Here is a 16,189-nt window from a genome sequence, read left to right on the forward strand (position 1 = left end):
TATACCGTGGCACATATACACCATGGAATACTATGCAGCCATAAAAAATGATGAGTTCATGTCCTTTGTAGGGACATGGATGAAGCTGGAAACCATCATCTGCTATCTTTAAGAGATGCATCTCACATGTAATGACACCTACAGGCTCAAAGTAAAGTGATGGAGAAAGATCTATCATAAAAACAGAAAAAAAAAGCAGGGGTCCCTATTCTTATATTAGATAAAACAGACTTTAAACCAACAACAGTCAAAAAGGACAAAGGACATTACATAACAATAAAGGATTCAATTCAACAAGAAGACTTAATTATCCTAAATATATATACACCCAACATTAGAGAACGCTGATTCATAAAACAAGTACTTCTAGACCTATGAATAGCCTCAGTCACACAATAATAAGGGGAACTTCAAGAACCCACTGACAGCGTTAGATAGATCATCAAGGCAGAAAACTTATGAGGAAATTCTGCACTTAAATTCAACACTTGAACAATTGGACCTAATAGATTTCTACAAAATATGTCACTCAGCAACCACGGAACACACATTCTTCTCATCTGCATGCAGAACATACTCTAAGATTGACCATATGCTCGGGCATAAAGCACATCTCAATGAATTCAAACAAACTGAAATCATACCAAGCATACACTCAGACCACAGTGCAATAAAAATAGAAATGAATACCAAAGAAGATCCCTTAAAACCACACAATTACCTGGAAATTAAGCACAACTTGTTACTGAGTGATTTCAGGTAAACAATAAAATTAAGGCAGAAATAAAAAATACTTTGAAATTAATTAAGATACACGACATGCCAAAATCTCTGGGATGGGCCATGCAGTGGCTCATGCCTGTAATCCCAGCACTTTGGGAGGCCGAGGCGGGTGGATCACTTGAGGTCAGGAGTTGAAGACCAGCCTGACCAACATGAAGAAACTCCGTCTCTACCAAAAATGCAAAATTAGCCGGGCATGGTGGCACATGCCTGTAATTCCAGCTACTCGAGAGGCTGAGGCAGGAGAATCACTTGAACCCAGGAGGCAGAGGTTGTGGTGAGCCGAGATTGCGCCATTGCACTCCAGCATGGGCAATAAGAGCAAAACTCCGTCTCAAAAAAAAAAAAAAAATTAGCCAGGCATGGTGGTACACGCCTGTAGTTCCAGCTATGCAGGAGGCTGAGGCAGGAGAATCGCTTTAACCCAGGAGGCAGAGGTTGCAGTGAGCCAAGATTGTCCCACTGCACTCCAGCCTGAGCTACAGAGCAAGGCTCTATCTCAAAAAAAAAAATATATATATATATATATACACACAAATATATATCTGGGATGCAGCAAAAGCAGTGTTAAGAGGAAAGTTTATAGCATGAAATGCCTGTATCAAGAAGTTAGAAAGATCTAAAATTAACAATGTAACATCACAACTAGAGGAATTAGAAAAACAAAAACAAACTAACCTCAAAGCTAACAAAAGAAAAAAAAATGACTAAAACCATAGCAAAACTGAATAAAATTGAGATGTAAAACTGTATACAAAAGATCAACGAAACCAAAACTTGGTTTTATTTGAAAGAATAAACAAGATTTACAGACTGGTAGCTAAATTAACAAAGAAAAAAGAGAAAGAAGATCAACAACGACAACAACAACAATGACAACAAAGCCCTGGACCTAGAATTTACATCCAAATTCTACCAGGCATGCAAAGAAGAGCTGGTACCAATCCTACTGAAAATATTCCAAAATATCAAAGAGGAGAGACTCCTCCGTAATTCATTCTACGATGCATCATCCTGATGGTGGCATCAGCCTGATACCTAAATCTGGCAGGAACAACAAAAAACAAAACTTCCAGCCAATATCACTGATGAACATCGATGCAAAAATCCTCAACAAAATACTAGCAAACTGAATCCAGCAGCACATTAAAAAGTTAATTCACCACGATCAAGTAGGCTTTATTCCTGGGATACAAGGTTGGTTCAATATATTCAAATCAATGAATGTGACTGACCACATAAACAGAATTAAAAACAAAAATCACATGATCATCTCTAATAGTCACAGAAAATGCATTCAATAAAATCCAACACCCATTCATGATAAAAAACCCCCAATACACTAGGCATCAAAGGAACATATCTCAAAATAATAAGAGCCATCTATGACAAACCCACGGCCAACATCATAATGAACAGGCCAAAACTAGGAACATTTCCCTTGAGAACTGGAACAAACAAGGACGCCCACACTCACCACTTCTATTCAACATAGTACTGTGGTGTAGTTTGAATGTCCCTGCCCAAATCTCATGTTGACTTGTAATCTCCAGTGTTGGAGATAGGGCCTGCTGGAAGATGTTTGGATCATGGGGGCATAACTCTCATGAATGGCTTAGCCCATCCCCTTGGTGATGAGTGAATGAGTTCTCACGAAATCTGGTTTTGTAGAAGTGGGTGGCACTTTCCCTCCCACCCTCACTCTCTTTCTTCTGCTTTTGCCGGGTGAAATGTCTGCTCCCGCTTCACCTTCTGCCATGAGAAAAAGCTTTCTGAGGCCTTACCAGAAGCAGATGACAGCATTATGTTTCCTGTACAGCCTACAGAACCATGAACCAATTAAACCTTTTTTCTTATAAATTAAAACAGTCTCAAGTATTTATAGCAAACAAGAATGGCCTAATAAGTACTATATATCCTAGCCAGACCGATCAGGCAAGAGAAAGAAATTAAAAGCATCCAAATAGGAAAAGAAGAAGTCAAACTATCTCCCTTCACTGACATTATGATTCTATAACTAGAAAGCACTAAAGCCTACAAAAAAAAAAAAAAAGGCTCTTAGAACTAATAAATGACTTCAGTAAAATTTCAGGATACAAAATAAATGTAGAGGGAGATAGAGCAAGATGGCCAAATGGAAGTCTCCACTGATCATTCTCCCTGCAGGAGCACCAAACTTGACAACTATCTGCACAAAAAAAGCAATTTTGTAGGAACCAAAAATCAGGTGAGTGGTCACAGTGCCTGGTCTTAACTTCATATAACTGAAAGAGGCACTGAAGAGGGTAGGAAAGACAGTCTTGAATTGCCCACACCATCCCTTCTCCATTCACAGCCACATAATGGGAAGAATCTGTGCGTTTGGGGGATAGAGAGTGCAATGATTGTGAGACTCTGCATTGCAACTCAGTGCCACCCTTTCACAGCAGAAAACACTAGGCACAAATCAGTTGACGTCAATGGAGAGCACGTTTAGACCAGCCCTAGTCAGAGGGCAATCATCCATTCCAGTAATTGGAACTTGAGTTGTAGCAAGCCTCATTGCTGTCGGCTAAAGTGCATTGGGGTCCTAAATAAACCTGAAAGGCAGTCTAGGCCACAAGGCAAGTCCTTGTGGGTATGGAGTCAGTAAACTTAGGGGGCATGTGAGACACCAGCCTGGGTGGCCAAGGGAGTGCCTACCCTGCCCCTCCCCCAAGCCCAGGCAGCACAGGTTGCAGCTCCAAGAGACCTCCTTCCTTCTGCTTGAGGAGAGGAAAGGGAAGAGTAAACAGGGCTTGGTCTTGCAATTTGGATAACAACTCTGCTATGGTAGGATAGGACACCAGGAAGAGTCAGGAGACACCCATTCCAAGCCCTAACTACTGGATGACATTTCTAGACACACCCAGGGCCAGAAGGGGATCTGCTGCCTTGAAAGGAAAGACCAGGTCCTGAAAGGATTCATCACCCACTGGCTAGAAAGCCAACACATTTTGAACAATCAGCAGTGATAGCCAAGTAGTGCATACCATAGATGGGCCTTGGGTGAGAATCTGAGACGTGCTGGCTTCAGGTGTGAGCCAACACATTCCCAGCTATGGTGGCTATGGGGAGAGTCTCCTTCTGCCTGACAAAAAAAAGGGGAAGATGAAAGGGGACTTTACCTTGCAGCTTAGGTACCAGGTCAGCCACAGTGGGGTAGAGCACCAAGCAGTCTCTTGGGTCCCCAATTCCAGACCTTGACTCTTGGATGGCATTTCTGGACCTACCCTGGGTCAGAGAGAAGTGCACTGCCTTGCAAGATGAGTCCCAGACCCAGCACCATTCACCACAAGCTGACTGAAGAGCCCTTGGGCCTTCAGTGAACATCAGTGGAGCCTGGCAGTACTCCCCACGGGCCTGTGACAGTGGTGGCCATAGGAAGATACTCCTCTGCTTGTGGAAAGAGGAGGGAAGAGTAGAAAAAAACTTTTTCTTGTGGCTTGGGTGCCAGATCAGCCATAGTAAAAAGGAGCACCAGGTAGCTCCCTAAGGATTCTGACTCCAGGCCCTTGTTCCTGGCCAGCATCTCTGCACCCACCAGGAGCCAGGGGGAACTTGCTGCCCTGAATTGAAGGACACAAGCCTGGCAAGCTTCATCGCCTCACCTGCTATTAGAGCCCTCGTTCATTAAGCAAACATAGGTGGTAGCCAGGTAGCAGATTACAGCAGGCCTTGGGTGAGACCCAGTGCTACGCTGGCTTCAGGTCAGACACAGCAGTCCCAGGGGTAGTGGCCACAGGGGTGCTTGTATCACTCCTCCCCTAGCTCCAGACAGTTCAATACAGAAAAACAGACTCCATTTGTTAGAGAGAAAGCAAGGGAAGAGAACAAAGAGTCTCTGCTTGGTAATCCAGAGAATTTTTCTGGACCCCATCCAACACCACCAAGGTGAGACCTCTAAAAGTCTGCAAGACTCACAGTGTTACTGGGCTTGGGGTGCTTCCTAAGACAGATACGGCTGCTGTGACCAAAAACATAGCACACAACATGCAAATCCCTTCAAATATTAGAAAGCCTTCCCAAAAATGATGGATACAAATAAGCCTAGACTGCAAAGACTACAGTAAATACCTAACTCTTCACTGTCCAGACACCAACAAATATCCACAAGCCTCAAGACCATCCAGGAAAACATGCCCTTACCAAATGAACTAAATAAGGCACCAGGGACCAATCCCAGAGTGACAGAGATATGTGACCTTTCAGGCAGAGAATTCAAATTAGCCGTTTTGAAGAAACAAAAAAATTCAGGATAACACAGAGAAGGAATTCAGAATCCTATCAGATATATCTAACAAAGTGATTGAAATAATTACAAAGAATCAAGCAGAAATTCTGGAATAGAAAAATGCAATTGATATACTGATATCAGAGTATCTTAATAGTGCAACTGAACAAGTAGATGAAATAAGTAGTGACCTTGAAGACAGGCTATTAAAAATACAAGTCAGGGGAGACAAAAGAAAAAAGAATGAAGTATTCCTACAAGATCTAGAATATAGCCTCATAAAGGGCAAATATAAGAATCACTGACCTTAAAGAGGAGGTAGAGAAAGATATAGTGGTAGATAGTTTATTCAAAGGGATAATAACAGAGAACTTCCCAAACCTAGAGAGATATCAATATTCAAGTAACAGATTATAGAACACCAGGCGGATTTAAGCCAAAGAAGACTACCTTGTGGCATCAGTCTTGGAAAATAATTTATGACTAAGTCCTCACCAAAAGCAATTGCAACAAAACCAAAACTTGACAAGTGGGACCTAATTAAACTAAAGAACTGCTGCACAGCAAAAGAAACTATCAACAGAGTAAACAGACAACCTACAGAATGGGAGTAAATACTTGCAAGCTATGCATCCAACAAACGTCTAATACCCAGAATCTTTAAGGAATTTAAATAATTCAACAAGCAAAATATAACCCCATTAAAAAGTGGGGGTTAAAAAGACATGAACAGACAATTCTCAAAAGAAGACATACAAGTGGTCAACAAACATATGAAAAAATGCTCAGCATCACTAATCATCAGAGAAATGCAAATCAAAACCACAATGAGATACCATCTCACACCAGTCGAAGTGGTTTTTATTAAAAAGTCAAAGAATAACAGGTGTTAGCTGGGCTGCAGAGAAAAGGGAATTCTTTTACACTGTTGGTGGGGATGTAAATTAGTTCAGCCACTGTGGAAAGCAGTTTGGAGATTTCTCAAAGAACTTAAAACAGAACTACTATTTGATTTCACAATTTCATTACTGGGGATACAGCCAAAAGAAAACAAATTGTTGTACCAAAAAGACACATGCACCTGTATGTTCATTGCAGCACTATTCACAATAGTAAAGACATGGAACCAACCTTGCTGCCCATCAATGGCAGAATGCATAAAGTAAATGAGGTACATATACACCATGAAATACTATGTAGCCATTAAAAAAGAATGAAATCATGTCCTATGCAGCAACACGGATGCAGCTGGAGGCCTTAAGTTAACAAACACAGAAACATAAAATAATGTTAAGGTGACTGAATCAGTAATCAAAAATCTCACAACCAAGGAAAACACAGGGCCAAATGCCTTCACTGGTGAATTCTACTAAATATTTAAGAAAAACTTAACGCCAATCCTTCTCAAACTCTTCCCTAAAAATGAAGAGGAAAGAACCTATCCACACTCATTCTATGAGGCCAGCATTACCCTAATATCAAAGCCAGACAAGGACATGACAAAAAAACTATCCCTGATGAACACAGATGAAAAAATCCTTAACAAAATACTAGCAAACCAAATACAGCACAATCAACTAGGATTTATTCCTCAGATACGAGGGTGGGGGTGGTTCAGCATATAAAAATCAATAAATGTGATACACCATTTGAACAGAATAAAGGATAAAAATCATATAGTCATCTTGATAGATGCAGAAAAATCTTCTGTTACAAAATTCATCCTTTCAAGATAAAAAAAAATTTCAAAAAATTAGGAATAGAAGGAATGTACCTCAACATAATAAAAATCATGCAACAAGTCCACAGTTAACATCATACTAGATGGTAAAAAGGTTAAAACATTTCCTCTAACATAGGAAAAAAGCAAAGCAAAGATGCCCACTCTCACCACTTCTATTCAACATTGTACTAGAAGTCTTAGCCAGAGCAATTAGGCAAGATGGGGGGGGGGGGGAAGGCATTCAAATTTGAAAGGAAGAAGTAAAATTGTTTGCAGATGACATAATCTTATATTAGAAAACCTTAAAATGCTACCAAAAAACTGTCAGAACTAATAAATTCAATAAAGTTGCAAATCACAAAATCAACATAAAAATCAGTAGTTTTTATATGCAAACAATGAACTATACCCAAAAATTAAGAAAACAATCCCATTTATAATAGTGTCAAAAAATAAAATACTTATGAGTAAATTTAACCAAGGAGGTGAAAGACTTGCACACTGAAAACTATAAAACACTGAAGAAAGAAATTGAAGAAAACACAAATAAAGGGACAGATATCCTGTGTTCACAGATTGGAAGACTTAATATTTTTAAATGTCCATACTACCTAAAGCATTCTACAGATTCAGTCCTATCCCTGTCAACATGACAATGGCATTTTCACAGAAGCAGAAAAAATAATCCTCAAATTTATATGGAATCACAAAAGACCTAAATAGCCAAAGCAATCTTCAGCAAAAAGAACAAAGCTGGAGCCATCACATTTCCTGATTTCAAAATACACTAGACATCTAATAGTCATCAAAACAGCATGGTATGGACATTTTAAAAAGACATACAGACCAATGGAACAGAATAGAATATCTAGAACAAAATCCACATATTTATGGGCAACTGATGATCAACAAAGTTGCCAAGAACATACAATGGGGAAAAGAGAGTTTCTCCAATAAATGGTGTTGGAAAAACCTGGATATCCACATACAGAAGAATAAAATTGGAACCTTATCTCCCACCTTATGCAAAAAATCAATTAAAAATGGATTACAGACTTAAATGTAAGACCAGAAACTGTAAAATTACTAGAAGAAAACTGGGGGAAAGCTTATTGATATTGTATGGGAAATTATTTTTTAGATATGACTCCCAAAGTACAGACAACAAAAACAAAAATAGACAAATGGAATTACATCTAACTAAATACCATGTACAACTGCAAAGGAAACAATTAACAGAGTGAAGAGACAGCCTGTGGAATTGCAGAATATTATGAGACCTCAAAAAACTTTTGGAAAAATGGAATTAAAAGATTAAAATATAAATTTTATTTATCAACATAAGCTCCATCAAGTTTAAGATACCTTTGTGATACTAGCCATTTAGTCCATCCATAAAGAACTGAGGAATTTAGCTATGTCAATGCAATCTTTTTCACATTTCACATTAACTGAGGAAAAATGGGTGCCTTTTACAGATTTTTTAAGATTAGGAAACAAAAAGAAGTCAGAAGGAGCCAAATCATGTCTGTAAGGTGGATGCCTAATGTTTTTCCATTGAAATTCACAAGATTACTTTTGTTTGATGACAGGAATGAGCAGGAACATTGTTATGGTGAAGGACACTGGTGAAGCTTTTCAGGCATTTTCCTGCTAAAATTTTGGCTTTCTGAAAAAACTCTCACAATAAGCAGACATTATCATTCTTTAGCCCTCCAGAAAAATCACCAGGCAAAATGCCTTGAGCATCCCAAAAAACTGTTGCTATGATCTTTACTCTTGACAGAGCTGCTTTTGCTTTGACTAGACCACTTCCACTTCTTGGTAGCCACTGCTTTTATTGTAATTTCTCTTTGGGATCATACTGGTAAAGCCATGTTCATCTCTTGTTACAATTCTTTGAAGAAATGCTTCAGGATTTTGATCCCACTTGTTTAAAATTTCCAATGAAAGCTCTGCTCTTATCTGCCGCTGATCTGGGCACAATGGTTTTGGCACCCACTGAGTTTGCTCCACTTCAATTTTTTCAGTCAGATTTGTATAAGCAGAACAAATTGAGATGTCTATGGTGTTGGCGATTATTTGTACTATTAATCATCACTCCTCTTCAATTAGGGCACAAACGATTAATTTTTTCCTCACAAATTGTTGTGTACAGCCTGCTGCTGCAGGTTTCATCTTCAACATCATTTCGTCCCTTCTTTTTTTTTTTAACAACATAATGAGTTTATATTTAATATAGTACTTCTCCCCATGGGGATGTTACTTAATTAATTAATATAAAGTTTTTTAACATTAAATATCTTCTCCATTTCAATGTAAATATAAAGTGTTTTTTTAAAGCAAACCAAGTACCACATGTTCTCACTTGTAAGTGGGAGCTAAATGATGCAAACTCATGAACACAAAGAAGAGAACAATAGATACTGAGGTCTACTTGAGGGTGGAGGGTGGAGGGTGGGAGGAGGGAGAGGAGTAAAAAATATAACTATTGGGTACTGGGCTTAATACCTGGGTGATGAAATAATCTGTACAACAAACTCCCATGACATGAGTTTACCTATGTAACAAACCTTCACATGTACCCAAAACCTAAAATAAAAGTTTAAAATGAAAAATATAAAAATAAAGGATTTTTTTACATTAACTCTTTTCTCCACTTCAATGTTAGATACACTGAATGCATTTTTCTAAATGTTTTTTCTCCAGAGATAAAAGCATCTATGTTTGGCTATTTGATATTTAAATACAATATTAACTTGGGCAATAACAAAAGTCTAATGAAAATATGGAGAAAAGACTCCTCAATGATTCAGGAGGCAGTGATTATAACTGAACAGTGGTGATTTCTTAGGATTCTGGGCAAGAACTTCCTTCTTCCTATTTCATGTGCTTTTTTTTTTTTTTTTTTTTTTGAGACAAGATCTCACTCTGTCACCAAGGCTGTACTGCAGTGGTATGATGATGACTCACTGCAGCCTCGACCTCCTGGGTTCAAGTGATCCTCCCACCTCAGCCTTTCAAGTAGCTGGGACTACAGGCGCATGCCACCATGCCCAGCTTAGATAATTAGAAAACTATGAAATATTACTTATGTAAATGTCAGCCATCTTACTTCTTGAACCCCTTTTCTAAGCAGCAAATACAAATTATAGGCTTAATTTTTCAGTGCATTATTTATTGTAAGGAAAACATTTTTTCTTATACATAGCAATTTACTCTCATTTTATGGAAAACAACTAAGAATGTGGAACTCCCCTATTTACTGTTTCTTGGAAATTTTCAAACACCAAAGCTCAAGTTTAGCCTCACTAGTCCAAAGGTTTTCAGGGCAAAGTTTGATTTGGGATGCCCTTCAAAGTCATATCTGTCCATTTCTCTTTTGTGCACATACCCCCAAGCAAGCACAAATGCCTGTAATGCTGAGAACCACACCCAACATGACAGCAATTGCATTTCTGGCTTCTACTGCTTCAACAACAGGCAGCAACAAAAGCAGTAAAATGAGGACTAAGAGCCATTGTGTTGAAACAGAAGTCATGATGGTGGAATTTTGATGGCTGAATCTTGATGGCTGAAGTTTCCAAAGAAATAGTATATATATAATTCTACCTGACTGGAAATGTTCCCTTCCTGGAGCTCTGGATGCTGAGGCTAAGGGGTTCCACATGACACTGCCTTCCAGGAAGCAGCCATTACAGGAATCTCATTCCTTCTTCAAAGGAGTTATCCATTTGAAAATTTCTGATTTCTTTGGGGCATTGTCTCCACGAATGCTCTCTTTTTCCTTTCTTTCCTTTCTTTTCTTTCTTTTCCTTCTTTTCTTTTATTTTCTTTCTTTCTTTCTTTCTTTCTTTCTTCTCTCTTTCTTAAAAGGAGATCTAGTGTACAGCTTGGTAACTATAGTTCATAATACTGCATTGTACACTTGAAATTTGCTGAGAGTAGATATTAAATATTCTCACCACACACACACAAAAAAGGCAACTCAGACAATTGGACCTCAGAGTAATCTAACAGTTGCTAAGGGAAGTTGTACTCTAGAGAAGTATTCCAGCTCATAAAGGAAAAGTAAAATGACACAATTAGAATACTATTATTTTACAAACACTGATGAAATAAAGAATCCAGGCAATGATCACTGATGGCTGCTAATATCACAAAAAACAAAACAACTAACATACAAGACCCCTGATGGACATACACCACACCACCTGTGAAATACTTCTGCCAAAAAATCTGGTAAGAGCCTTTAGAATCTTAATTACTAATTTGTAGGAAATACAGAGAACACAGAAAAAATAAACATGTTAAGGAACAGGGGCACAAACAGCAAAATTCAAAATGCAGGAAGCTACCTGACTTCTTTAACAAATACATTGCAAGGAAAAAAAGGAAGAAACCTAGGATTAAAGTAGACATAAGAGACACCTTAATCAATCACAGTATATAGGCCTTGACAAATCAATTGTATAAGATTTTATGAGACAATCAGTGAAATTTGAACAATGTGTGTTTGATGATTACTAATAAAATTCTGTTATAATGACATGTGAGAAAAAAATGGTAACTATGTGAGGTGATGGATATGATAATCAACTTGATCGTAGTAATCATTTCACAGTGTATATATATATATCAAAACATCACATTGTACACTATTAAATACATACAATTTTAATTTGTCAATTATACCTCAATGAAGCTTGAGGGGAAAAGAAAGTAGTAGGAGGTCTTCTTACAGCAAAAGGAAAATAGTGAACTTCTCAAGTGTTTATCAGCCACAGAGATGTCTGATATTGCCGTAGGTCAGCAGTGCCAAGGAATACAGTTAAATGACTTAGAAATAAAACTACTAGAGATAAATGAAAAATCACCCAGAATTAAGAATATGACTAAGGTTTGGAAAGTAGAGCATTTTTCTCCCAGGGAAAAAAATCTGCGAAGTCTTTCTGGTTAATAAATGTAACCCTAAAGCCTTTTGAGTTGAACTTATTTGTATTAATATGCAATTCTTCTTTGTAGAATACAAATTTGTTACAATGAAATTTCTGTATACCTTTTCTGAAAAGCCAAGTTCAGCATAATATATGTCCTAATCATTAGATAGGACTTTAAGAGCTAAACACAATTTAAATTCCACCAGAACAATGGAGGCCACTAACAAGTTGTCTAGATTGTGAGGGAAATTTCTCTATCAACAATCTCTTCTCATCTACTTAGCCCTGCCTTCTGCCAGGAGCAGACATAGGAGCTCAGTACTGCGAGACTTACAAAAGAGGAGGAGAAGGAGGAAAAAATGGTATTTTATTAAACAAACAAACAAAAAAACTCTTAAATATATTATTTCCAAACCTTGCATTCGGATTTCAAAAATCTGAAATTTTGTATTTTATAAAGGTCTAAGAGAATTTGTCATTTAATACGTTGAGGCAAATACGTTGACAATCCACAGTAAAGCGAGCTGAAGGAATTTTAATTTCATTCATAATTACAGCAGCTTTCTCTTAACCTGTGGTATCTCTAAGGGAACACGATCAAAAGAGTGTGGCAGAAAGCAAGGAGAGCAGCAGCTATTTATGAACTTTTCTTAGCAAAAGAAAAGGCAGGAGGGTGATAAAAACTCAGAAAGGTCCTGCACTGAGATGTTAACAAAAATCAAGGGAAATAAATGAGCTTTTTAAACAATACCCACTACCACTCTTTACATTTAGTATTCCTCTAGGCTTCAATTTCAAAAAAATTCGAATATACTACAGCATTTTTATATATTATCATTTGTGAAAAATGAGGTTTTTACTTTTAGACTGAATGGGTACTTCCAAATTATATATAACCTCTAGTCTAAGATATTCACTGTTCTCAAAAGAGTTAAGCCTGTAGAATGTGTACTCATTTTCCATGACCTCCTTCTGGTATAAAATTTACAGAAAACGGTGCTTAATTAGCAGCTATTCATCTCTGCTTGCATCACCAACTGCTGCCAACAGTTTTTTTAACATGTGGATATAAAGCATGAAGAAATTATTCCAAAGGGTCAGGCGCAGTGGCTCACACCTGTAATTCCAGCAGTTTGGGAAGCTGACGTGGGAGGATAACTTTAGGCCAGAGTTTGAGACCACCGTGGTTTATATAGCGAGGCTCCGCCTCTACAAAAAAAAAATGTCTTTTTTTTAATTGTTCCAAAGATTTAAAGATGTAGATGTTTGTTTTTATAACATTTTATTTGGGAACTTAGTAAGTAATCCATGCTTGATCCGACTGTGATACATTTTAGAATAAACTAGTGGAATGGCCACAAGAGAGTCCATCTCTAATAAATAGCAAACATCACGTAGAGATAGTAGCAGCAGTTTCCGTTTGTTAAGCAGTTTCTGTTTTCCAGGCATGTTACTGAATACTCTATAATACATGCATTATCATATGTAAACCCCACAACAATTCTAAATAAAGTATCACAATATTTAACAATTTAACACTAATGTCTTAGATGACAACAAATTCTGACAGTCTACTGTTAGAAAAACTATTCACTGTGCTACAATTCCTACAGTTAATAATATTGATAATTATTTTTGCCTCTTTTTAGACATTAAAATATGATAATTCCTTTTAAAACATTTGTGAATATTTCACCAGGTTATTTTTATATTCCCAAAAGATGTGCAAGAAAAAATGAAGCAGAAAGATTAAAATCATATGTAATTACTAGGGCTAAAATTAAAGTTTTTCTTCTTTTCTTCAATATTATTCTAGTGATGTGAACACAAAAGACTCATACTGGTGCTATATAAATTTGTTATTTATTTAGACTTTTATGAAAATATCATTGTGGGTCAGATTATATTCCTACAAATATAGCCGCTAAGATATTCTAGTTTATAATATGGATGTCTCATCACCATATTTTCTTTCCATGAGATTCTTTAGAAAATGATAACAGATAAGAAGTCAAAAACCAATGGCGTATGTGCAAATAACCTACAAGTCATGCCATGTCAGGCCTCAGCCTACTGTTATGACCAGTTCCTAGAGAACATTTATTTTTATGACTCCTAACTCACCCTCATTCTTGGCATAAACTCCAAGCTCACCTCTAGTCTTAAGCTTCCAGAAGCCATCCATGGCACCAGCATTCTTTTTTTTTTTTTTTTGGATCTCCCTATTCCTGCCTTCTTGGCATACTGGTCTTTTGATACATTGATGCCATAAACTTTGTGAGTGTTCTGCTCCCAAATACTGTCAAATACTGGAATAGAACTCCAGCCTGTTCTATTAGGAATAGTTCTTTATATAGAGTTTGATCAATCTTTGGGCTCTAAAAAGTCTCTTATATAAGTCATTTGCATCAACATTTTGCTAGTGATAGATATGTCTGAGTATTATAATCTCAGTGCCCAGATTTGTATTTATTTTGTTAAATGACAAACATCATATTCACAAAAGTTAGACTATAGTTAATCATAGGAGTATCCCCAAATAACTAGAACTAATCCTGCACTCAGAAAGGGTAAACATTTAGTGAATTGATTTGATATATTTTACTCCATGATCCTTTTTTTTTTTCTTTTTTTTTTTTTTTTGAGACGGAGTCTCTCTGTCGCTCAGGCTGGAGTGCAGCGGTGCGATCTCGGCTCACTGCAAGCTGCGTCTCCCTGGTTCAAGCGATTCTCCTGCCTCAGCCTCCCGAGTAGCTGGGATTACAGGCCTGTGCCACCACACCCTCCCAATTTTTGTATTTTTAGTAGAGATGGGGTTTTGCCATGTTGGCCAGGCTGGTCTTGAACTCCTGACCTCAGGTGATCTGCCCACCTCGGCCTCCCAAAGTGCTGGGATTACAGGTGTGAGCCACCATGCCCAGCCTCCTCCATAATCTCCTGATATTCAAAGCACTGCACCTTATGTGACATCTCCACAAAAATACATTTTTCACATATATTCATTTAACTAACAATTATTGAGTATCTACTGTGTGTCAGAATCTGTGCTGGGCCTAGGTTTTCAGTGAAAGAAAGGGTTCTTGCACATTTCCTATATTTTTGTATAATTTTCTTGATATTTCCAGATAAAGCACAACACTCCAAATCTTAGTATAGTACTCAGCATACAGCATTAAACATATACTTACTTGACTGATATTAAAATGCCAAAATTCATCTAAGACTAATAATTTTAGCCAATACTACTCCCAATCACACCTCCACCTTATACTCTGGTGTTGCCAGACAACAATAAGTATCAAAGCAACAACAACAAAATTTTCTATACTCTTGATAGAGATATAAAGGAGGAATGGAGAGAGAGGAGTAAGCTCTTATATTAAGAAGAGAACACTGGCCAGGCGTGGTGGCTCACGCCTGTAATCCCAGCACGTTGAGAGACCGAGGCAGGTGGATTGCCTGAGCTCAAGAGTTTGAGAACAGCCTGGGCAACATGGCGAAACCCCTTCTCTACCAAAGATATTAAAAATTAGCCAGGCATACTGGCACATGCCTGTGGTCCCAGCTACTTGGAAGGCTGAGGTCAGAGGATCGCTTGAGCCCAGAAGGCAGAGGTTGCAGTGAGCAGAGATCATGCCATTGCACTCCAGCCTAGGTGACAGAGATACGAAAAAAAAAAAGAAGAAAAAAAGAAAGAAAGGAAAAAAGAAAGAAAGAAGGAAGGAAGGAAGGAAGAACACATTTTTCTATGAACTGACAATGTGTAAGAATAATAAACAATACATGTTAAAAGAGTAAATAAATATATCATGTTGGCTTCTGAAGTCAGAGAAGGTTTAAACTGCCAAAGTACTCTACAGTAAATATTAACTGACATCTATGATAATATTCCCGAGTTTACATTCAGTTTTTTGTTTATGTTACCTAAGCCAGAAAGAACTTTCTTCATATTTATTATTCTTCTGGGTTTCTATTCCAAAGTTGTAACAGAGACGATGAAGACTTGAAGTCTGCAATATAAAAAAAAATGCATTAGATTCATGATTTCCTTAAATCCCAACACACTTTGGGAGGCCGAGGTGGCAGTGAGCCATGACGGTGCCACATCACTCCAGCCTAGGAGACAGAGCAAAACTCCGTCTCAAAAAACAAACAAACAAAAACATACTTAATGTGTCCTATACATCAAAATAAGCTTCCTTATCAAAACTTCTCAATTTGTATAAAGAAGAACTGCAAAACACTCCGGTTGGAGAATTAGTTATGTATGAAAAAGTATTACAATAAATTACTAATAGAAGTTAAAAGATGCTTTGTAACAGGAAATGAGAAACCCAATCATTGCCCAGCCAAAGGGCAGGCTAAAACCCTGCTTTTGGTTGCCAGATCCAGTTAAAGGCACTAGAGCAGGGAGTATATTCAAAGACAAAAAATCACTATTGACGAGGAGTGAGGTTGGGAAATGAATGATTTTTTTTTTCAAAATTGAGA

The 16,189-nt window shown here is 37.6% G+C and overlaps 2 protein-coding genes across 3 annotated transcripts in view; both read right to left on the minus strand.

The window, feature by feature from the left end:
- Positions 1-16,189, minus strand: part of TEX11 (testis expressed 11) — a 381,570-nt gene that overhangs the window by 260,710 nt on the left and 104,671 nt on the right. For both annotated transcript variants that reach the window (XM_016944288.4, XM_054676447.2), the window contains exon 9: positions 15,623-15,708. In XM_016944288.4, coding sequence (XP_016799777.2) covers positions 15,623-15,708 — 86 coding nt within the window. The remainder of the gene's footprint in view (positions 1-15,622; positions 15,709-16,189) is intronic.
- On the minus strand, positions 10,120-10,478 carry LOC112206880 (small integral membrane protein 30-like). The gene has a single exon (XM_024353187.2). The coding sequence runs from the start codon at positions 10,426-10,428 to the stop codon at positions 10,120-10,122; it is 309 nt and encodes a 102-aa protein (XP_024208955.1). The 5' UTR covers positions 10,429-10,478.

This window comes from Pan troglodytes, chromosome X (assembly GCF_028858775.2).
Source record: "Pan troglodytes isolate AG18354 chromosome X, NHGRI_mPanTro3-v2.0_pri, whole genome shotgun sequence".
NCBI classification, from domain to species: Eukaryota; Metazoa; Chordata; class Mammalia; order Primates; family Hominidae; genus Pan; species Pan troglodytes.